At 42.3% G+C, this 24,998-nt stretch overlaps 2 protein-coding genes across 10 annotated transcripts in view; one reads left to right on the forward strand and one right to left on the reverse strand.

Moving 5' to 3' along the window:
* Window positions 1-97: 97 nt before the first annotated feature.
* On the reverse strand, window positions 98-21,424 carry Ube2d4 (ubiquitin conjugating enzyme E2 D4 (putative)). Of its 7 annotated transcripts, none has more exons than XM_046437895.2 (9): window positions 21,318-21,424; window positions 20,278-20,422; window positions 16,327-16,390; window positions 12,010-12,041; window positions 11,843-11,920; window positions 4,704-4,809; window positions 2,561-2,654; window positions 749-790; window positions 98-336 (listed from the first exon to the last, which is right to left on the reverse strand). In XM_046437895.2, exons 4-9 carry the CDS (start codon window positions 12,016-12,018, stop codon window positions 114-116), a joined length of 552 nt encoding a protein of 183 aa, XP_046293851.1. In that variant the 5' UTR covers window positions 12,019-12,041; window positions 16,327-16,390; window positions 20,278-20,422; window positions 21,318-21,424; the 3' UTR covers window positions 98-113. The 7 variants fall into 7 exon arrangements, 6 of the variants coding, with proteins under 6 accessions (XP_046293851.1, XP_058432829.1, XP_046293849.1 ...); XM_058576846.1 differs by lacking the exon at window positions 21,318-21,424 and adding an exon at window positions 20,912-21,046; XM_046437893.2 differs by lacking the exon at window positions 20,278-20,422 and having other exon boundaries at window positions 21,318-21,418.
* Window positions 21,221-24,998, forward strand: part of Urgcp (upregulator of cell proliferation) — a 45,540-nt gene continuing 41,762 nt past the window's right edge. For 2 of the 3 annotated variants that reach the window (XM_046437890.2, XM_058576845.1), the window contains exon 1: window positions 21,459-21,677. The gene's annotated coding sequence lies outside the window, so the exon portion shown is untranslated. Of the gene's footprint in view, window positions 21,301-21,458; window positions 21,678-24,998 lie in introns of those variants that run through there. The other variant, XM_046437891.2, reaches the window with a different exon arrangement.

A 24,998-nucleotide genomic window follows, 5' to 3' on the forward strand; every position in this document is an offset into this window, starting at 1 on the left:
GGAAAAACCTCTCACATAGAAAAGCATAACCCAAATCTCACTATGGTTTCATAATTTTGCTCTTGCATCTAAAAAAAGACAGTCATCTCTCATGAGGGAGGGTGTTATGTGCTTTATATCCTGACATTTTCCACTCGCTGCTTCTTGGTGTGTGGAGAGATATGCAGCATGTGGCACTGCAGAGGAAGATACAGAATGAAACATCCGCTTTCCGGTGATGCTGTCCCATTCCTGGGAGCCTCCAGGATGCACTCAGACTCCTTGGGATGTGATTCTGCAGCAGACAGGATGCAAGGAAGCCCACTCTGTCCTGGGCACCCAGGACAACACTGAGTTCTAAAGGCAAAGGGCATGTAGTGAGGGGCCAGGCTAGGCCACCATGTGGTGCCATAGTGAGCAGCAGCACCATTTGAGGCCAGGCAGGGGAGGCGTGCAGGGACTGGCCTCCCAGAGACGAGCAGATGAGTTAGGGCAGACCGACCCATTCCAGTGTAACCAGAAAGGTTGTGGATCATAGTTACAATGGTTGCTGATTAGGCATCAAAGATGTGACATTGTCAAAGCCACCATGGCTGAGAATGGCACCAACATGCTGCAGCCAAAGAAAGTGGGTGGCCCACATATGTGTGAAGAATGGGTGGCACTCTGTCGGTGGCTTAGCTGACAGCTCAGAGCTTCACAGGAAGACCTCTTTGCCTGGCCAGCTTCTCTTGAACAATGTCTCCCACGAAACCTCCGAGGCACTTACATAGCATATTTCTGTGTCCACTCTCTTGCTAGTCTGTTGTACCTGGAAGAAAAAAGCAGAGGGAGTGACACCCTCACTTGAAATGGTCATGTCCCTTCAACGTGGAGCAGAGAACATGACTGATGTGGGGAAATGCTGCTGCTTGTCAAACATCCAGGATTGATGGATGAATTAAAAAATAAAAACTTTCCTTGGAGCAGGAACACTTCAGTCATGGCTGTAACCCCCTTACTTGGTGAGTCCTGTTGATCCTTCTTAACTATCTGCTGTGGAAAATGTAATACTGCAGCAAATCTCTACCCTTTCTCTCTCCTGTCCTTCAATATGGATGCAGAAGATACTCAAGGTTCAGCTTGGAATAGTTCCAGGCTGTCCAGAACACAAATTTTAGAACCTGTCACTTGTGTGTGAATCAGCACCACCCTCTACAGCTGGGCCACCTCTTTGTGCCCTCATCTCCTTGGATGTTCACCATAAAAAGACTATCTGTTTGAGGGGACGACTGGACAAGTCTGTATATAAAGTACATGGAGAAGGCCTGGCACCAGTGAGAGTTATCTAGGTATGTGCATTTATCTTCATTATTGTAATGAAATCTGATGCCATGAGACTGTAAATTAGAGATTTGTAGTTAGGGGACACACTGAAAAAAATGCCTTTTGTTATATCTAAAATAGCTTATAATAATTTGGTTTTTTCCCCCTGTGGTGCTAGGGAATGAGCCCAGGGCCCTGTGAATGCTAGGCAAGAACTCTGCTACTAAACTACATCAGTGGGCTCATAAGAAATGTTAAAGTAAGTAAAAACAACTTAAAATTTAATCAGCTAAAACTTATTTTGATTGATACCAGGAGACTTCAATGAGTATAATAATGAGGTCTATACAGTTCTCAAGAAAAATGTTACAAAAACCAATTCATTCTAATCTCTTCAGACAGAAGATAAGTAATAAACTAAAAGACTCTCTGAAGATACTCTTTGTTTTTTGAGAAAGGATCTTGTCAAGTTACCTAGACTGGCCTGAAACTCTTGATCCTCCTGCCTCTGCCTCCAAAGAAGCTGGGATTACAGGTGTGCACCACTACACCTGGCTTTGCAAATATTCTTCACAAGAGTCAGTAATATTCTCTCCCAGGTGCCATTCACATGACACTTCTGCTGTCTGGGTCCCATCACACCTGGCCTCTTTCTTGATAACTGTCAACATACAGACTAACACAGGGTAGTGTCTTCTGGGCCTGCTCCACTAGCCAAATACTCCCATGCTTCAGCGCACAAGGTTGTACCTGGCCAAGGGAGTAAGAATTCTGGATCTGGTAATTGATGTTTAAACAGAATTGGCAGTAAGAGTCTGTTGGTGAAACAGCAACATACTACTGACTTCTGACAGCACCCAGCAAACTGACCATAGCTGTGTTTACCACCTTGACTGGCTTCAGCCTCACTCTGGGTATGTCCAAGCAGACAAACCCTTGTCTTATGCCATAAACCTTAGAATTTAATCCAGAATTTTCCTGTTGTCAGATTCTTCTGAGTCCATTCTTGGCTGACCACTGACTTTGCTGGCCTCAAGGCAGGGTGTGACAAACAATATTTTAGGGTTCTGTAGGACAGCTGATGAACTATCCAGGAGGGTAAACTGCTTTTATCCCCTTCTCTCTCCTCAGAGGAGAGTCAAAGGACATGTTAGTGAGAGCCAAGAGGCCACACCCAGGGCATATCCACTGTGCGCACAGGCTCAGCTCAGGCAGGAAGATGTCTGTGGGAACACTGGCAGCCATGGCACAAAGGCAATCCAAAGAGGACGCATACTTCTCTCTGTCGGCCTTGTAGGTGTGGGCTATTTCTGGCACCAGAGGGTCATCAGGGTTGGGGTCGCAGAGCAGGGAGCAGATGGACAAGAGAACTGGGAAGAAAGAAAGGGTCAGTCAGCTGTGGCCATGAAGCTGTGGATGTAGTTAGCCCCCCAAAACTTGTGCTTTCAGTTGACCAGGCAGTTCTTTTCCCCTCAACACCCTAATCTAATAATGATTCTGCTTAAGTCATGAAAGTATTTGCTTTGGCTACATTCTAACTGGGAGGCAGTTTGTATTGCGAACTTCTTGATGCAGTCTCAGCACACTGCTCCAGGACACTTCCTCCTCTATATGGTCTCGGGCCCTTACTGAAGCCCCTGTGGTCTTAGCCTCTGACATCTTTCAGGCCCACAGTTTTTAACCATACCATGTATCTTTGGTGTTTGGTTCCAGGAGCCCTGTTAAGAGAACTGGAGTTCAGAGCACTCACTTTCTAAGGTCATAGACTTGGAATACCCAGTAAATGGGTAAAAATTCTTAACTAGGTCTATAATCACAAAGCCAAAGAACCCTTCCACTCTTGCACTCATTTCTGTAATGTACATTCAGTGTGCTCTGGAAAAAGGGAATCATCCACTAGGGTCTGGTGAAGAGCAGAAGGAACTGTGAGAGGATTATCATTCCTGCTTTGTTCTGGACTGCCAGGACACCCAACAAACTGCCTTCAGTGAGTTCATCAGAGTGCTAACCACAGGTCCCCAAGGGTAAGCTACAAATGGTAGAGCAGCTCAACCCCTCTGCTAGTCTCAGCTGAGATGTAGTCCTCCAGGCCACTCAAGTTCCAGTGCTTTTCTTCCTTCTTTCCTTCCTTCCCACTGAAGGGCCCCTTCCTTCCCACTGAAGGGCCCCTTCCTAACTCCATATCTAGGACTATGCTGGCCCTGGGTCTGCCAGCTCAGCTTCAGGTAGACCCTCAAGGTTGGCATTTTGCCATGGCTGCCCCTGCAATCCTTCCTGCATATACTTCTCCTAGGTTCAACTCAGAGGGAAGCTATCTTGGGAGGATGTTGGGATGTTTCCTGGATTTGTCAGCCCAACAGAATCTGTTCTGCCCTGGCAAAGATATGCACCATATGCAGGGGTGGTGCTTTGTCTCTCTGGATTCACCATGCCTACTGCTGTAGGCCCTCTCCATCCTTCTAAAGCCTGCCCCTGCCAGCTGTCCCAGGCTCTCTGCAACCTTTCCTGGTTGGTTACCCAAAGCTTTGCTACCTGCACTGCCTCATGCGTACTCTCTGCTTATTTTGGGAAGCTGATTTTTTTTTTTCACCATCCCACCCATCCCCTACCTGAGAGGCCACCATACTGACTATATTCAGGACTCATGTGAACACACAAACACACAGGTCATGCTCAGCACATCTTAGTTCAGAGGGAATATCTGCATTTCTTGTCTTTTTTTTTTTTTTGTACTCAGAATTTCACCATTGAGCTGCATTTCCAGTCCTTTTTATTTTTTATTTTGAGACAGTGTTTTGCTAAGCTGCTTAGGGCTTCACTAAATTGCTGAGCGTGGCCTTGAACTTGTGGTTCTTTTGTCTCAGCCTCCTGAGTTGCTGGGATTACAGGCTGGCATTACCAAACTAGGAGGAGTATCTGCATTTCTACTTGTCTGGTTTTTCGAATCTCACCCAAAGACATGTGTTCAGAATTGCTTATTTTAGAAAGGGAGGATTTTCCATCAATCGTGAGGCTCCTGAGAATAGGTCATGTATCTCTTCTTTCAAGGCTGACTCACATTCTCAGATGTTCCTTTTTGGATGAATGGATAAATGATGGAACAGAAAAGGTAGTACAATATTTGTCTTTCTGATTTTTAGATGAAGAGTGTAAGTAAAATTGATATTTTCTTCTTGCACCTATATGATGTCTTAAGCACCTCATAGTGACTGACTACTAAGAACTGATAAGATACAGGACACTGAGCTTGGTTAATGTTACTTCTCTGCAGTGCAAGGACATCATGTGTGCACAAGGCTAGATGGGGCTTTGAGACCTGGGTAAGCTGCCCATTCTCCCTGAGCCTCCATGCCCACCAGTCAGTGAGTGGGTAAAAACACATGAGACAGGGCACATGAAACACACATCAGAGTTTCTACCTTTGGACACAGTTAGTGCTGGAGACCACTGTGACCGCAGGATGTCCAGGCAGATGCTGCCATTGCTGTTGATATTGGGGTGATAGATTTTTGTTGTGAAAGCGACCTGTAGAAATGAGAGATCCCAAGTCAGACAAGCCAAAGGGGACATATGGAAAACAACTGAGTAAAGCTGAAGTAGCCACTGCTGGGCTATACTAGGGTATGCTCTGTACTGGCCTCACACAGTCCTAGGTGAACTGGAAGCCCATCTCAATCCCTAATAGGACACAGGAAAGGTAACCCAAGAAGTCCCCTGACTTATTTTCTGTTGGATTCTCATTCTGAACACAGGAAGACTGATATTATCTTCCCAAAAGTACTGTACTCTGAAGAGCAACAAGGAAGGTGGTGGAAAGAACTCAGAAAGCCAAAGGTCTGTGCAAAAAATAATGACTCAAACTGTGGATATAATGAGGAAACAGTTACAACAGGAAACAGCCAAAATTTACTCCTCATCCTTTACTTAATTACTTACTTGGGTCTAACTAGCTTGGACAAAACTTGGATTTCACCCATCACTGATTTTGGCTACACATAAAACATAGATGCTTTGTTAACATAAGATGTATCACCACCAGCAGATAAGCCCAGGTCACAGACCTTTTCCTCCCCTACCCCCACCCCCAGTGCTGGAGATTGAATCTAGGGCCTCATGCATGACAGACAAGTATTTTACCACTGAGCCATACTCCAAACCCTCTTCTCTCCTTTTAGTTTTTCCATTCTCAGAATTTAGCCTTCAAAATACACTTGCACATTTCAAATATGCAAGGATACCCACTGTAGCAAAACACATAAAACAATGCAAATGTCTCTCAAGAGATTATTGATGAAATTAGTGTTACATATATACAACTGTTTAAAAAGCGCACAGGAAATACTCGTATGCTCAAATGGAAAAATTTCCAATATGCACTCTTGATGGAAAAATCAAATGCAGCTTTGTGACATCTTGGAGATGCCATGGGAGAAAAAAGGAAACACACACAGGTGGTTGTACAGGTGTAGATGATGCTTGGAAGAGAAAAAAGAAAGATCCAGACCACTGGGACAAAGAAGACTGTGTTCACTGCACATATTCCTACCATTTGATCTCTTCTAGAAAAAAACATAGCCACACATTACTTCTTGAAATGAATTTCCTGGGGACCAGAATCCTCTCTTTAAATAGGGAGTGATGCTGTTCCCAGGGTTGATAAGTCCCCCTTATGTGAAAGGTGCTCCAAGTCACATGCAGTTTTCACTGTCCTTGGAGTAGGATGAGAATAAGGCTTGCCCCCTCAGTCCCACCCACACCTCACAGACCAGCAATGTCAGCAATTGCTGGGCAATGCAGCAGCAATGATTCCTTCCCATGCTCTGATGCTCTATTACTATTTCTTTGCTTGGACAGTGGGTGAGAAGCATCCTTTATATTGTCATCCATGATTTTTTGCATGAGTGATATACTTTAAAATATTTTTTTGTTGTTTTTCTTTGGCTTTTTGGTGCTGGGGATCAAACCCAGAGACTCTTACATGCTAAGTAAACGTAAGAACTTACTTGAAAAGATGAGGTGAAGGGGGCTGTGTGTATGTGAGCTTAACCAACTTTTACCATATGATTTTTTTTTAAATTTATTTTATTTTATTTTTTTTTTAGTATTTGGCGGACACAACATCTTCGTTTGTATGTGGTGCTGAGGATCGAACCCAGGCCGCACGCATGCCAGGCGAGCGCACTACCGCTTGAGCCACATCCCCAGCCCTGATTTTTTTTTTCTTTTTCCCAGTAAGGTCAAACTTCAAAAGGGTCTTGGAGAGTATCTGCTTCAATATCTCCTATAAAGATCATGCAATTCTGCCAGATTCCTCCTACAGTCAGAAAATTCTTATGAAAACAGACTATTTATTTGCTTCCTAAGTGAAGTACTGGGGATTGAACCCATAGCACTGCACCAATGAGTGACATCCCCAGCTCTTTTTATTTTATCTTGAGACAGGATCGTGCTAAGTTGTTCAGGCTGGCTTTGAATTTGTGATTCTCCTGCCTCAGCCTCCTTAGAAGCTGGGATTACAGGTGTGCCACCGAGCCTGGATTCCTGTGAAAAATTTTAAGAAGACAGAAGCACTTTCTTTTTTTGTAGAGTATCACTCTCATATTTCAGTTTACATCTTTCCCTGTTAAAATAATCCCAACTCATAGAATTTACTTCTGTCTTTTAATAATAGCCAATGTTTTCACTGTCTCCTTGGGCAGTTAGTGATTCTAAAAAAAGGTCCAACTGATATATAGGACTACATCCTTATCTGTTTAAGGAAGATTCTTAGCTGCTTACATTCTAATGATTAGAAATTGTTACTTTAAAGATAATGCACAGTCTTTCCATAGGGAAAGGGGACTGGAGGGTGGGTTAGAGAAACATGAAGCAAGCTAATGCTTTTTCAACCACCCCACTACCATTACCACCACCAATAGTACCCAATCCTGAGGGGCTATTTTAGCTCTATCACTACACACCCTCTCCCCTGCCAAAAGCTGGAAAAGTCTCCAGAGTACTGAACACATTTAACCTTGATTTAAAATATCCAGGCACCAAGTGGCTGCTGTTGGCAACACCTGCACAGAGCTGCAACAAGTGAGCCCAAAAGGAGCCTCTTACAATGAATCAGATAAGCAAAGCGCAAAACAGTGGCTACAAACTTAAACTACCAGGGCCAACTCAGGTGGTAAGGCACAGAGACATCACGCTCCTGGACTTTGACACCCTGACAAGACTACCAAGTAAGTCTGATAAAACATGCTACCCTTGATCGAATCCTGAGGACATATCACACAAATCCAAAATGACTGACTTCTGACATCATAATTGATTAATTCTCCTCAAAACCATCAAGATTTTATTTATGTATGTGTGTGTGTGTGTGTGTATTTTTGTGTATGTTTTGTGTGTGTTGCTGGGGACTTGAACCCAGGGCCTAGTGCATGCAATGCAAGCACTCTACTAACTGAGCTATATCTCCAGCCTCCCAAACCATCAAGATTATGAAAAACTAAAGCACCATTACAAACTGCGATGATAGAAGAAACTAAACAGTAAGTGCTGGGAACCTGAAGCTCAAGGGGAACACTGGTAGAAACTGGTAAAGTTTGATCAAGTTGTCAGTTTAGTTCATAGTACTGTGACCAGCACTGATTTCCTGGTTCTGATTGGAGCAGTACAGTAACATAAGATGTTGGTATCAGGGAAAGCTAGATAAAAAATACATGGAGGCGGCTTCCATGTGTTCTTTTAAAAAAAATTTTATTTATTTGTTTTTATGTGGTACTGAGGATTGAACCCAGGGCCTTACCTATGCTAGGCAAGCACTCTAACACTGAGATACAATCACAGCCCTCCATGTATAGCTTTACCTGATACCAAACTATAGAGCACTAAAGAAAGAAACTGAAGAAGACCTTAGAAGGTAGAAAGATCTCCCATGCTCCTGGATAAACAGAATTAATATTGTCAAAATAGCCAAATTACCAAAACTGTTATACAGATTTAATGAATTCCTATTAAAATCCCAATGACATTCTTCATAGAACTAGAAAAAGCAATCATGAAATTCATTTGGAAAACTAAGAGATCCAAAATAGCCAAAGCAATCCTTAACAAGAAAAGTGAAGCAGGAGGCACCACAATACCATAACTTAAACTATACCACAGAGCAATAGTAACAAAAACAGCATGGTATTGGCACCAAAACAGACACCACGTAGACCAATGGTACAGAATACAAGACACAGAGACAAACCCACATAAATACTGTTATTTCATACTAGACAAAGGTGCCAAAACATTTATTGGAGAAAAGTTAGCCTCTTCAACAAATGCTGCTGGAAAAACTGGAAATCCATATGTAATGAAATGAAATTAAACCCCTATCTCACACTCTACACAAAATTCAACTCAATGTAGATCAAAGACTTATTCACTAGAACAGACACCCTGCACCTAATAGAAGAAAAAGTAGGCCCAAATCTTCATCATGTCGGCTTAGGAACTGACTTCCTTAATAAGTGTCCTAAAGCATAATAAGTAAAATTATGAATGGGATGGATTCAAACTGAAAAGCTTTTTATCAGCAAAGGAAATAATCAATAACGTGAAGAGAGAGTCTACAGAATGGGAGAAAATCTTTACCACATACACCTCAGGTAGAGCACTAATCTCCAGGATATATAAAGAACTCAAAAACCTTAATACCAAAAAAACAAATAACCCAATCAATAAATGAGCTAAGGAACTGAACAGACACTTCACAGAAGAAGAAATACAATCAATCAACAAACACATGTAAAAAAGTTCATCAACTCCAGCAATTAGAGAAATGCAATCAAAACTAAGATTTCACCTCACTCAAGTCAGAACAGCAATTATCAATAGTACAAGCAATAGTAAATGTTGGTGAGGACGTGGGGAAAAGGTACACTCATACATCGCTGGTGGGCCTGCAAACTGGTGCAACCATTATGGAAAGCAGTATGGAGAAAACTTGGAATGGGGGCTAGGGATATAGCTTAGTTGGTAGAGTGCTTGCCTTGCATGCACAAGGCTCTGGGTTCAATCCCCAGCACCCCCCCCCCCAAAAAAAAAAGCAAAAAAAAAAAAAATCTTGGAATGGAACCACCATTTGACCCAACTATCCAACGCCTTGGTTTATACCCAAAGGACTTACAATCAGCATACTACAGTGATGCAGCCACATCAATGTTTACAGCAGCTCAATACACAATAGCCCAATTATGGAACCATCCTAGATGCCTTTCAACAGATGAATGGATAAAGAAAATGTGGTATATCTATACAATGAAATATTATTCAACCTTAAGAAGAATGAAATTATGGCATTTGCAGGTAAATGGATGGAGCTGAAGAATATCATGCTAAGTGAAATACGCCAATCCCAAAAAACCAAAAGCCAAATGTTTTCTCTGATATGCAGATGCTAATTCATAATAATGGGGATGCCTAGGGAATAATAGAGGTAATATGCATTAGGCAGAGGGGAATGAAGGGAGGGGATAGGAAGGATAGTAGAATGAATTGGACATTTTTACCCTATGTACATGTATGACTACACTAATGGGGTGATTCTGCATCATGTACAACCAGAAAAATGAGAAATTATACTCCATTTATGTATGATGTGTCAAAATGCATTCTACTGTCATATATAACTAATTAGAACAACAACAACAAAAAGAATACATGGAAACTCTTTATATTACTTTTGTAGCTATTTTGTTGTAAGTGTGCTATATGTTGTGAATGTGCTGGGGCTAGGCCCAGGGCCTTGAATATGAAAAGCAGGTGTTCTACCACTGAGCTATACTCCCAGTCTTTGCAACTTTTCTAACTCTAAAATTAACTAAAAAAACTTTTTTTAAAAAGACTGAATATCTGGGTCTGAGTTTCACCTTGTATTATCCATGTCATCTTAAGGAGATATACATCACCCTTTAGACTTAGCTTCCTCATTCACAAAACAGAATTGGCATTTATTTTTAAAATGAGAATAAAAATATACATTGGTGTATATGGAAAAAATCTTGGAGAAATGTACACCAGGCTGTTAACTGTGATCTTCTGTGGGACTACAGCAAGCTGGCTTCCATCTGCACACTAGTTATTTCTCTAATTTAAAAATAACAAACTTTTTCCAGTTTTGCAATCAGAAAAAGAAAGCAGTTAAAAGTGATGTGAATTATGTACCCACTATGTATGACCACAGCTGATAGGCAGCTCAACCACTGCTTGCTTGTGTTTCTTCTCAGTACTGACTAGCTCACGTAATAAATATCTCTATTCCTCCCTACGACTGTGAACCTCAGAACAGCAGGCTTTGCTTTGTATATAGAGTCCAGGTTAGTGAGGACAACACTGGTAGTAGGATGTATGTCCAGAAGCAAGACAACCTGCAAATAGAAGATCCCAGAAATCTACTTGACAGGCAGAGGCAGGGTAGTCAGGGAGACCCCAGGTCTCTCCCTCCTATCAGTGGCATTGTTCTCTGAGGCTCTAATGAAGGAATGGTTTCTGTGTGAAAAGCAAAGGAAAGTAAGCTACCATTCTAAATTAATAAAGGAAATTGATTTGCCAGGGTCCTAGACCAGATGACTCCACCTTGGCATTTTCTGTTAGAGAAGGGGAATAGTCCTGGACACTGTAGGGTGCTGAGCAACATCTTCAGTCTTCACTCATTAGATACCAATAGCAACCCCCTCAAGTTTTGACAACCCAAAATATGCCAAGATCTTGTCCATATGTTCCTGGAGCAAGTGCAAAATCACCCTGGCCAAGAATTCCTATCCTAGACCATAAGTAAACAACTTCAAAGAAGGAAACGGTAGCCTGCAGACCTAACCAGGATTAGCCATAGCAATGAGGAGTATTATAGAGATTCAGATTGACTTACAGCAGCCATTCTGAGTTGTTACTGCCATGACTGCCCTTGAGTAAACCTGGTCTATTTTCTCCACATAGTATAAGATAAAAAACTATTAGAGTGGCATGTGGATCTTTACAATTGAACTCTGGTGCCATCAGCTCTGGGAATATGCCTGATGTCTGTGATGTTAGGTTGAGATAAACCAGGTACATTCCAGCTTGGATGAAAATCAAATTTGTCCTGATCACATTGTAAGTTCCCTCCCTCTGACCCAAGTCATGAGGATCCACTGTTTTGATGTCACCTTCAACCATGTTTCTGTCTATAAGCCCCCAATGAAGATGTACTCTGTAATTCTGGATCTGTTTGCCTCTTCTGCAGACTCTTGGTACCCTCTGCTTATGTAGTCAGTCCTTCTACACCGATTTTCTTCAAACAAGAGCATCCTTAAAACTGAGACTTCAGCAAGAAGCCTGTTCATCACACTCTCCCTTGCTCACAACAGGGATTAATTCTCAAAGTCCAGAGTTTAAAGTCCTAGAAGGCTAAAACCATGGAACTGGAATGACAGGCCCTGGAAAGAAGGTTCATACACAGCTCTCTTTACCTGTAACCTGAAGAGGCCCCTTCATCACAAGCTGTCCTTTGTCCAAACATCAGAAGAGTTGGGGGGTGCCTCACCTTTGGGGGCTTGAAAGGGTAATCCGTAGGAAAGTGGATGGTCAGGAAGAAAACACCTCCTTGGTAAGGACTGTCATTCTGGAAGACACAGGAAGAATTCAGTGCTGGTGCTAAGTATAAAGTATAAGAAGCAAAACTGAAGCTGTGCACTCAGCAGCACTACCTACCGGGCCCATGATGGTGGCCTGCCAGTGGAACACTACAAGACAAAAGAGAGATGGGAACATATGAGACCCCCCCCAAATAACATGTCTATTTTACTGAAAAGATGCTGCTTAGTTTAGAGTGTGCTATTTACACAAGACTGCCTGACTTCTGACACCAAATGTATTCTAGAGTTCAATAATTTGCTAGGATTCCCAGAGCTCACTGAAGGCTATTGTACTCAAGGTGACAGTTTATTACAGGGAAGTGGCACAGATTAATAAAAGGAGGGGTCTAAATGCAGAGCTTCCATTATTCTCTCCTCATGAGGACAGGACTCTCTTGACATCAACATGTGATAAAACACAGATATTGCCGATCAGAGATGCTCGCCTAAGCCTCAATACTCAAGAAATTTTTGTTGGGGCTCTGTCATAAACATATGATTAATGACTTGAATGCCTACAGGTCTGATTTCAATCTCCAGTCTCTCCAAGCATGATTCAAAGCCTCCATCTTAAGTCACATAGTTGGTCTATTGGCATGGCTAGTCCTCACTCTAAATCACATTGTTGGTGTGGGTCAAAGCCTCTAGACAAAAACTCTGTTTGGGTGAGACATCTTTGAGATCACCTGCCAGAGGCTGAGGATGAAGTTCAGATCTTTTGGGGGCAAGATTAATTTTTATATCTATTTATTTATTGAAATACTGGGAATGAAACTTAGGACCTCCTGTATGTTGAGACAAGTGCTCTATCACTGAGTTATAGCTCCAGTCCAAGATTAATTTCTTTACTACAAAGGTGCCAGTAACTATAATTCAGACTTCTCTTGGCACAGAACTAGGCCTTACCCAGGCTTTGGGCTCTTTTCATATTGCTCTTGATAAGTGCCTTCTATTCCCTGGTTCTTCCCTTGATTCATTCTGAAACCTTCTCCAAATAGTCTCTCTAAAGAACCAATTGCCAACAGCTGTGGGGGCTCACGGCTGCCACATCTACACATGTCTTCTTGTGCATATCACCAGACAGTGCTCTGGGGACTCAGTGACAAGATAAGATGAGGCTCTCCTGGTTTTTCCTCCTAGGTTCCCAGACTTCAGCAGCCAAAGCTGCTACACATCACACCTCTTGCCCTCTAAAGGGTCCCTGGTTACTTTTATTGCTCTGTCCATCCCCAAAGCAGCTCTAGTGCACTCAGCAAGGAATCTTTAAGTAGACCACATACTCACCTTCCAGGCTCCCAAGTCATATGTGTGACCCAGGGCAAAAACTCCAAAGCCTTTGTGGAAAATGGCTACACAACCATAGGTTTGGGCTTATGAGAGCACCTGAGAGGCCAATTATTCTCAAGGGAATTCATCTCATTTGGACTCATGATGGGTGTAAAATGGCTCAAGGTTTCAGGCCTGGTCCTGTCTTGGGTTTCCTGTTACCTGTTCAAATATTCCACAGGCTTACCCATGACAGCAGGATGGGGAAGACACCAAGGCAAGGGTTCTTGTGCAAGAACTAAAGAGAAGTTTCCCAAACCCACTAGGTGAGACCAAAGATAGTCAAGGCAGCCAGTGAGTCTGTTTCAATATTTCAACAAAATACTGATGAAGAAGATACCTTTATCTGTAATAAGACTGCCTCAGCTAATGAAAATATCACTTGTTTTACTTCTGTTCTTATTCCAACTTATGCTAATGGAAGGTCTGTTGTTTCATTTTTTCCTCCAATGAAAAAGCAATTCACAAAATGAAAGAAAAATAGGATTGTTTTCTTAAAAACTGCTCATCTGATAAATTTGGGGGGTTAGCTGAAGCCCTAAAAAATACTTACAATCATCACAGGTTCTGTGGATCAGTGGGCAGGAGGATCTCCCTGAAATTGGTCAGTTCCTACAACACTACTGGGGATTGAACCCAAGGCCTTGTGAATGCTAGGCAAGTGCTCTATCACTGAGTTAAATCTCCAGCCTCAACTCATGTTAATTGTTAGATGGCAGTTTGCCTAATAAAAATGTAGTATAGAATTCCTTATTAAATAAGTGTTTTTAAAATTTTTTTTTGTAGTTGTAGATGGATAGAATGTCTTTGTTTATTTTTATGTGGTGCTGAGGCTGCAACCCAGTGCCTCATGGATGCTAGGCAAGCACTCTGCCACTGAGCTATAGTCCCAGTCCTAAATAAGTGTTTTGATAATATATTTCAGAATAGGAGCCCATGACAAATGAGTAGTTAATAAAAGTGGTCCTTTCTTGGTTACAGGATAGGATCTTCTGGTTTTGTTCATTTTAACCCCTAATAGCCGCTGGGGTGCTGAGCAGGGCTTGAGGACACAGTCAGAAGAGACCCAAAAGGGGACCCAAAAGAGAGAGGATGAGAGAGGAAATAGAGAAGAGATACTGTATGGGAGCTATCTGTTAATGGGGCAGGCATAAAATAAGCTTGAAAGGAAAGCCAGCTTCCAAGGTTGTCTGAGCCTCATCCTCCAAGGTATTGGTTAGGGCAAGTGGACTTGGTATTAGTCTTTTTAACAGTGACAGCTGACTCCTGATATAGGGCTGCAGTGCAAGGTGAGCAAGAATGTAAGCTAAGTATCAAGAAGCTGCCTCTAGTTAATTAGAACCAGCCCAACCTTGCTATGACCTTAGTTTAACTTGATATTCAGTAACAGGTCAGAGGGAAAATATGCTATGGAGATCTAAGATGCTTATGAAGACAATACAAGCAAAACAGTGACTAAAGGGGAGCAAGCAAGAAGCAGGTGTCAGGAGGCTTTGGAGCTTGTTGCCATATTCATACTCTGCCCATGCAAATGAATCATTTCTGCTCTGCTGAAAAAATTATTTAAACTCCCACAGAAAGCCTTCAGAGCTTGCACTTTCACTAGCTTCATCTGCCTAACCTTGGCTCCTTTGAGCTCCAGCTCTTCCCAGGACATGAAGGCACACATGGGATACCACCCAACTTTTTCCCACTAGTTTCACAAAATTTTTCTTCATTAGATACTGGTAAACTATATGTAACAAAATATGAGATTTATATACAACTTTTAAATGTGCAATCCAGTGGTATTAGGTATTATATGCATCTACAATGTTGTATAACCATTGCCACTATCCATTTCCCTCTCCCTCCCTTCCTCCCTTCCTTTCTTCACCCCCCCCACCCTGCCCCACCTCTGTGGTGCTGGGGACTGAAACTGAGAATTTTCTAAAGCTTTTCTATCATCCAAAACAGAAACAGTATGCCTATGAAACAATCTATGTCCCTTTACCATCTAGTAATCCCTCATGAACTTTTATTTTTTGCTACTAGAGATTGAACCCAGGGCGCTTAACCACTGAGCCACATCCCCAGCCTTTTTTGTATTTTATTTAGAGACAGGGTCTTACTGAGTTGCTTAATGCCTTGCTATGGCTTTGAATTGGCAATCCTCCTGCCTCAGCCTTCCAAGACACTGGGATTACAGTAGATGCCACCATGCCCGGCAGCTACTTTCTATCTCTAAGAATTTGCCTAGTTTAGACATTGGTATAAGTAGAACTATGCAAGATTTGTCTCTCCCCTTCCCCTCAAGGTTTATTTCACTTAGCATGCTTTCAGGTTCATCCATATTGTAGTGCACGTCAGGATCACATTTTGTTTATCCATTCATCTGCTGATGGACACTTGTGTTGTCATCACCTTTCAACTATTGAATAATGATGCTGTGAATGCAAGCATATTTCAGTCTATAGGACCCTATGATTTTATTATAGCTGTTGCCTACCAGTGGAAGAGAGAAGAAAAGAAGATAAGGGAATTCTTGGAAACTCTAGTGCTGGGCGGCTTCAGCCTCCAGCCAGCTGGCTGCAAAGAGTGGCACAGGGCTGGCCAGCGTTGCTTTTTTCCCTTAACCCCTGTCCCAATCAACTGCTTATAGCTGCTTCTTCAGTCTTCCCCTCGTGAAGCACAGAAGTGTGAGAAAAGAATAGATACCTGTGCTCCAGGTACCAGAGGCATGTAGCTGCCACCCTGCCCTCTAATCAGCCCTCCTGTTTGGCTCCCAGGTATACTTATCTATAACTAGTTGTATAACAACTTTTACATCAGTGCCTCAAGTCTGACTTGGTCAGAGGCCCTTTATAGAAGCCTATATGCCCTGGGACAAAATGATTTTCTCATGACTCAGTGGAGGGAGGGGTGCTTTCTGGCAGCAGAGTGTAACCTGACCTGCCACACTGAGGTGAAATTAAGACCTTCAATGAAAAAGCAATTGACAAAATGAAAGAAAAATAAGATTGGTTTTCTTAAAAGGTGCTCAGCTGATAAATTTGGAGAGTTAGCTGAAGCCCTGAAAAATACTTACAATCATCACCCACAGGTCCTGCGGAACACTGGGCAGGAGGATCCCTCTGCAAGTCGGTCAGTTCCTACAACAGGAGACAGTGGATTAGGCTGAGGCATGCCTGGGGTCATCTTTACCCACAGATCCCCCTGGACACAATTCTTCTCTAGGTGGGAAGCCTTAGGAGGTGAATGAAGACAAGGCCAATCCAGGGCCTACTCTCAGCTGTGAAGATACCAGAGAAGTTAAGTATTATCATTTCTATTTTGTAAATTAGGAAAATGAAATGTAAAGCAGTGAGGTAAATAAGCCAGGGTTACAGAGCTAGATGAGGAGAGGGCAAGGAATCAGTTACCGATAGATCTGCCTTACTCCAAGCCTACCTTCCCACCTGCTCAGATGGAGGACACCACCTCACAAGAACTTAGAATAAAAAGAGCCCCAAGAAGCTCTTGGTGGTGTGGTGCCTGCCTGTAATCCCAGCTATTGGGCAGGCTAAGGCAGGAGGAATGCAAGTTAGAGGCTAGCCTTGGCAACTTAGTGAGATCTATCTTAAAAAACAAACAAAAAAACAATTGGGGGCAGGACTGTGGATGTATCTCAGTGACAGAGCACCACTGGGTTCATCCCCAATAATGGGGGTGGGGGAAGAGCCCCAAGAGAACCTCTGGGAGAATGGTAGGGGTCAGATGCTATCTGTGGGCTAACGAATTAAGTGGAATGAATTAAGTGGCACAGAAAAAGTGCTCATCATGCACAAGGTTCTGGTACTTCAATCTCTCTACTGTACCTCCCTTATCACCATTTCAAAGCCCACTACTGGGTGTTTAGCAAGTCCTAGGGCTTCATTATAGAGACCAAGGATATGGTTAACCCACATTTAACACTGCTACCTTATGCTCCAATGGAGACCAGTAATTACACCATGACTAGATTCCCTTTATGAGATATCAACTTTGACACAATCCCTAAAGATGCCCCTGGCCCAGTATGAGCCTCAAGGCCCAAGATTTTGGGAAATGACTCTCAAACTTTAGTTTGTATGTATGAGAATGTTTCTTAACATCCCGTATCTTCCCCAAGTTCCAGATCCCAACAGACTTCTTGGGGTTTCCAGAGGTTGTAAAAGTAACTGTCCATCACATGTTAGGCAATCCCAGGGTCCAGTACCTGCACAAAGTTCACACTTGGATGGTTACATTCTTCCTTACCTGAAATAAGCCATATACCATCTCACCTACAAAGACCTTCCTGCAACCACTATGTCTTTGGCATGGTGGTCATTCTAGAAACCCCTTACTGTCTAACCATGCTTTACTTACTCCACTTACCCCTAAATTTATTTATTTAAAAAAATTTTTTTTTTAGTTATAGATGGACACAATACCTTTACTTTATTATTTTTTTTTTTGTGGTGTTAAAGATGGAACCCAGTGCCTCACTGTGTGAGATAAGCGCTCTACCACTAGGCTACAATCCCAGCCCCTCCCCTAAATATAATTAGTCATGATGGCAGTATTCCCACAGAAGCCTGAAAATTCTACAAATCAGGAATGTTTTCTCTCCTAGAGTTGATTTCTAAACATCTGCCAGGGCCAGGCAAGGTGGCACATGCCTGTAATGAACAACTCAGAAGGCTGAGGCAAAAGGATCACAAGTTCGAGGACAGCTTGGCCAATTTAGTGAGATCCTGTCTCAAAAAAAGGAGGTGGGGAATAGGGATACAGTTCATTAGTAGAGTGCCCCTAGGTACAATCCCCAGTACTGGGGAAAAAGAATCTTCAGTACACTACTAGTTAGTTCTCAATAATTACCTAATATATATGAACCCATTTCCTCACACACAAAATGGATTATACTTGGAAAGTGTTCAGTCAGCAGCATTACTAGTTGAGAGCAGAAGAGAACTTGGGGAACATGCATATGAGGACATACCAAAAAATGCAAGTGCTACAGAAATCTCTGCAGAACAGTCCTTTCTGCTTACATCTCTGAGCTGTGCCCCTCAGCACCTCATCTGTGACTCTGCAGGATATGTATTTACATCCATTGTGGTGCTGCATGAATAAATGAGCTCTTCGATGAGACTGTTAGAGCAAGTCCTGGACAGACCACATGAATGGTAAGGGGCAGGAAAAGCCAGCAGTACAAGCTGATTCTCCTACAGTTCACAAGGTTTTCCCAGAACTCCATCCTTTTGTCTCCACAGATTACCCAGAATCTATGTCCCTCCTTTATGGGCATGATAAGTAGTTATTAGGACTTAAATACTTTTGAAAGGCCAGAAGTGACCCCTACTGATAGATACCAACTAGCACCAAGGGGTTCTGAACAGTAACTGGCATTTTCAGGAATAATAGTGTGACCTATTCTATCACTCACATAATTATTCCTGTGCTCACTGAAAGGAGCTAGAAGATTCAAATTCAGCTCTAGCATAGGGAAAATCACTTTTGGGTCCTAATATAATTATCTGTTAAACTGTAATTACGCTTGTTTGCCAACTTGTCAGTGCTATTGTGTGGCTACAGATTTTTTTAATGCATATAATGGTAAACAAGAGCACCCAGTAAGATCAAGGACAGTGCACAGACGATTCGACCATTAGCATTATAAAGGGGAAGAAGATAGAATACTTGCATAGCATGCAAAAAGGCCCTGGGTTTGATCCCTAGCACCCCCACACACCAGGGGCGGATGGGTAGAATATATATGCGTGTGTTTATGTATATGTATATATATACTCAGGTCCATCTGACACCCAAGTCTACTTTTTTTTTTACCCCTTTCAGGTAATAATTAAATAAATTACTTACTGCCTACACATAACCCTCCCTCCTCAAGTTCTGTCAAACCCACCACTGCTGAGCTGTACAAGCACTGTTCTTGCCTGGTATCCATTCCATGATCATTAACTTGGACAAAGCAATTGCTGGACTTTCATAATAGTCTCAAGTCTCCCTATGCCCTATTCCAAGTCATATGATGCCAGAAAGCTCTTTTTATAATAGATCTGAGCATATCATTCATCTGCTTCAAAGCCCTAGGATGAAAGATGACCCTTTTTAGAGACCAATTGGTTAAAATTATCTCTTTTGGAAAACTACTTATAAAAGAGAGTTAAAGGGTGGGACAAGATGGCACATGCCTATAACCCCAGTGACTTGAGAGGCTGAAACAGGAGGATCACAAATTCGGGGCCAGTCTCAGCAACTTAGTGAGATCCTTAGCAACTTGTCTCAAAATGAGAAAGACTGGTGATGTAGCTCAAGCGGTAAAAGCACCCCTAGGTTCAAACAGAAGTACCCCCCCCCCAAAAAAAAAAGTGAGTTTTGGGACTAGGGGCACAGCTGAGTGGTATAGCATCTGCTTAGTGTACACAATATCCTGGGTTCAATCCCCAGCACTGCCCAAGGAGTGGGGAGACTGGTGTCTCTCGTATTCTTAAAGATCGTGCAATTCTACCTCCAACAATCAAATCTAATAATATAAATTTTTAAAAAGACTGATTTGGGCAAGTGTCTGTAGTCCCAGATTCTTGGAAGACTGAGGCAGAAAGATGGCTTGAGCCTAGGAAAAAACAAATGGAAAAATAAAAAACCCATCTCAAAAAAAAGAAAAAAAATTAGAAAAGAAAGAAATAAGCTAAGCCTCAATGCAAAATGGTATTCATTACATCCTTATTTATGTAAAGAACATCATTATTTATGTTAAGAACGATGTAGAATAATATAAAGGAGAGTTAATTCATTCAGTGCTTGGTATATGTCAACCACATACTAAACATACCATCTTATTTAATTCTCAAGACAACTCTGTAAATAGGTAAGATAGGAAGGCTAGGAATGATTAAGTGCTTTTGTGAAGTTCCACTAGAAGTGACCTTGCATTCTTTAACTCAGGTCCATCTGACACCCAAATCTATTTTTTTTTAAACACCCACTCCAGGTAATAATTAAATAAATTACTTACTGGCCATGCACTGGTGGGATGATAAAATGCTAAAAATTATGGTTACAGCCGGGCACGGTGGTGCATGCCTGTAATTCCAGGAACTTGGGAGGCTGAGGCAAGAGGATGGCAAGTTTGAGGCCAGCCTCAGCAAATTCGTGAGACCCTGTCTCAAAATAAAAAATAAAAGGGAATGGGGATATAGCTCAGCAGTAAAGTACCCCTGGGTATAATCCCCAGGACCCCCTCCAAAAATCGTTATAAATAGCCAGGCGGTGGGGCTCACCCATAATCCCAAAGCCAGCCTCAGCAACAGCGAGGCGCTAAGAAACTCAGTAAGACCCTGTCTCTAAATAAAATATAAAATAGAGCTGGGGATGTGGCTCAGTGGTTGAGTGCCCCTGAGTTCAATCCCTGGTACCCGTCCTCCCCCCAAAAAACAGTTATATTCAAATGTAGGACAAAATGCAGTGTGTGTGTGTGTGTGTGTGTGTGTGTGTGTGTATGTATGTATAAGAAAAAGACTGCAGTAGCTATGCTAAAATGTTTAAATGGTAAGAGAGTAGTATTGGAAATACTTTTTATTCTACTGCTGTGCATTTTCCAAATTCTAGTATAATGTACTGAACTCCTACCAAGACACCGTGTTACTTACAAGATAAAAGCCTGGTATTCTTTCTAGAAGCCCTGGGCCCCCACCCCCATTCCGAGGATCACGGTCTCCAGGAAGGACTTTCTCCCTTTTCTCCACTTCTGAGTTCCTATTCAACCCCAACACTTAGCGTCAACCTCGAAACCCCAGTCTAAGTTTTCCTCCGGCCTCTAGCTGCTGGGCAAGGCGCACACGTGACCCGGACTCATGACCCCGCCCACGTGAGCCAACCCCGCCCCGCGCACACGTCGACCCCTTTTAAGGCTGCGCCGGCGGCGGTTCTCCCTCCCACCGAGACAGGTGTCAGTGCCTTTCGCTGCGCCAGTCATCGGTCGCTTCGCGGCAGTTGCATCCGGCCCTCATTTAGACGCTTTAGACGCGCATGTCGAAAGGTGGGGAGGCCCCTTACCTTCTGGATCCGCTTCAGCGCCATCCTCTCCGCTGCTTGGGACCGGGCGGCCCGGCGGGGCTGCCTGGGGCGGCCCGCTGCCGGCTCGGCCGCCGCGCTGCACGCCGGGAACCGCTGTCTGCGCGTGCGCAACGCGGGGCACTGTGGGGCGGTCGTCGCGCGTGGCTCGTCCGAGCGCGGTTGGGGGCCAGGTCCTGCTAGTCAAGTTATTGTGGCCCCGAGTAGGGCTCTGCGGCTTTGACTTTGGTCGGCGAGGGCCTGGGGCACAGCGACGCGCCGAGCGCCGTACGCTATGCTCTCTATTCCCTCCTGGGCTCCTTCCTAGACTTTCGCATAACTCCTGAGGGTATTCTCCACCCTGTGAGTATACGTATGCGTTTTATACGTTGTGACTGGAGGTTCTAACAGCTGTTTCCATATAGATGCAATCCCAAACCTGGCGCCGTGGCGCACTCCTGTAATCCCAGCGACAGGGGAGGCTGAGATGGGAGGATCACAAGTTCCAGGCGCTGCTTAATGAGACCAAAATAATAATAATAATAATAAATAATAAACTAAAGGAACTGGGGGGATGTAGCTCACTGGTAGGGTGCCCCTGGATTCAATTCCCAGGACCGAAAAAAAGTGTACATACGAAGCAGACAGGCACGCATAACTATGTGGTAGGGCCTCCATTTTCACTAATTCAGGTAGTTCTGATGCACTGCCAAAGTTTAAGAACGGCAGCCTGAAACTTAATATCCCAAACTTAATTCTGTACCTTTCCCCCTTTCCGAAGACCTGGGAGTTGTCTAGGTCAACTTCAGTTCATGGTTATGAACTAATTAGTAGTGTGTCATGAAATCAGCTTAACGAATTGCATCTACAATTTAAAACATGAAGTGTAATACAATAAAATATGTAATGTCGGTGTATCTCACATAGTAAAGACAAGAATTGTCAAAGTTCTGTTGATGTGTGCAAGTGTGTTATATGTTGGTGATATTTTTTTTTTCTCCAGACACTTTACAGGACAAGGATACTAATGCAAGTACTGTAGGACCAAAGATGTAATCTGGGATTGTCTCTGACCAGCCAGGACATATGGTCATCTTTGAGTTTATATTCAGAATATAAAATAAATTATATTTAATGGTTCCCCAGTCCCTGCCTTCCATTCTCTCATTCCCCCAAACTGTCCTCCCCACAAGTTCATGAATCTAACATAAGTCTAATCAAGCTGTATCCTTTCCCAAAACTCTTAAGGAATCCCGGTAATCTATAGTAATACATTCAGGGTTATCCATGTTCTTTCTAGAATCTAGTATCCTCTAATTTTACCTCTTCCTCCCTAACTTTCAATCCTGCTATCAAAGATTTCTATTAATGTTCCTACTTATATTCCTTTACTCCTGGCTGCCCTTCATCTGGAAAACTCCCTGTTTTTCCCCCTTAACTTTCCAGCTAAGCACATTGGTGCACTCCTGTAATCTCAGCACCTCAGGAGGTTAAGGCAGGAGGATGGGGACTTTGAGGCCAACCTCAGCAACTCATCAAGGCCCTAAACAACTTGTCTTGGAAAATAGTAAGGATTCAATGTGTAGTACCTTCCAAAACTAGCTCAATCATCACTCTCTGAGTGAGCCAGGTTAAGAAATTTCTCTTGGTTTCACATCTTTGCAGTACAAATTTCCAGCCAGGTGCAGTTGCCTGTGCCTCTAAACCCAGCTATTTAGGAGACTAAATCAGGAGGATTGCAAGTTTGAGGTAGGCTTGGACAACATAGTGAGACCTGGTCTTGAATACATAAACAGAATAGATAAAAAATTTGTGTTAGACCATAGCCCATCCAGCTCTACATTGTTTACCTGACTCTCTCTTCTATGGAACAAATTATCCCCCACATTTTTAAAAAAAATATATATTTATTTTAGTTGTAAATGGACCTTTATTTTATTTATATGTAGTACTGAGACTTGAACCCAGGGCCTCACACATGCTAGAAAAGTGCTCTACCACTGAGCCACAACCCCAGCCTTGAGTCCCAAAACTTTATAAGTGTTTCTGTATTGGTGTTAGAATATAAATTTCTATGATAATATTATTCCTGGATAGTGGGTCTACTAGTGATACCAATTTCCAAAAATTTGTACAGATGATTTGCATCACTTGTGTAATCCAGGGAAACAAATCAAGCTCTAAAGAATAGAAAATAAAAAGTTGCAATTTTACTTCCTATTGATAGTTTAGGTTATAGTTTTCTTAACTTTTTATTATTCTTATATGTATTGTTTAATTTTTAACTTTGAAATATTTTAGATATACAGAGTTAATTTTAAAATGTTACAAAAAAGATTTTAAACATCAGTGCTTACTTTATAAAAACTTAAAACTGGGCCATATATGGTGGTGCTTGCCAGAAATCCCAGCTGAGAAAAAAGCTGAGGCAGTAGGCTAGAAGTTATAGGTCAGCCTGGGCAACTTGGTAAGACCCTATCTAAAAATAAAAGTTAAAAAAGTTCTGGGGAACCAGGAGCATTGGCATCTACCTGTAATCCCAGCTACTCTAGAGGCAGAAGCAGAAGGATCACAAATTGGAGGCCAGTCTCAGCAACTTAGTGAGTGAGACTTGTCTCCAAATATTAAAAAAAAAAAAAGTGTTCCCTGGTTGGATCCCCAGCACCAAATATTCAAACACAAAAAGGTGTCTGGGGATATAGCTGAGTGGTAGAGCACTAGCTTAGCATGCATAGGTCCTGAGTTCAAACAAACAAACAACAGCAACAACAACAACAAAAAAAAAACTGGGCAAAAGATTTGCATATACATTTCTTTAAAGATAAGAAATTGGTAAGCACATTTTTAAAAAATCATAAGAAAAATGCAAATCAAAGCCATGAGATACCACTTTGTGCCCTCCAGGATCAATACAAGTTTTGATAAGAATATGGAAAAGCTGGAGCCTTCACACATTCTGGTGGGAAAGTTAAATGGTACAGTCATTTTTGGAAAATGGTTGATAGTTGCTCAAAAAGTTAAACCGAGTTATCATATTACTCTTAAATATACATATAAGATAAAATATGTCCATACATAAATCTGTATACAAATGTTTATAATAGCAGCATTATACATACTAGTCAAAAGGTCACAATAACTGAAATGTTCAATGGCTAAACAAAAAAGTGATGTTTCCATACAAGGGAGTATTTTGGGGAATAAGTTACTGATATATACTTTATATATATGTTTCCAGGGTTGCTGTAATAAATTACACAAACTGAGTGGCTTAAACAACAGAATGTATTGTCTCATAACTCTGGAGGCCACAAGTCTGAAATCAGGGTATTGTCAGGGTTGGTTCTTTCTGAGGGATGTGAAAGAGAATCTTTTCCATTGCCTTTCCCCTAGCTCCTTAACAGCCTTTGTTAAATAAATAGTGTTCCCTTGTATCTTCATAGTATCTTCCTGCTATGTGTGTTCCAGTCCCTTTTGTAAGTATACAGTCAGAGCTGAGAGTATAGTTCATTGGTAGAATATTTCCCTAATATGCACAGTGATCTAGGTTTGATCCCCAGCACTGCAAACAAACAGAAAAGATACAATTACATTGGATTAGAGGCCCAATGACCTCTTAATAACTTGATCATCTCCAAAGATGGTTCCAAGTAAGGTTTCCAAGTAAGGTCACATTCATAGCTG

This window comes from Marmota monax, unplaced genomic scaffold, assembly GCF_021218885.2.
Source record: "Marmota monax isolate L192 unplaced genomic scaffold, Marmota_monax_Labrador192_F-V1.1 WCK01_AAM20220418_F8-fsc00109, whole genome shotgun sequence".
Lineage (NCBI taxonomy): Eukaryota > Metazoa > Chordata > Mammalia > Rodentia > Sciuridae > Marmota > Marmota monax.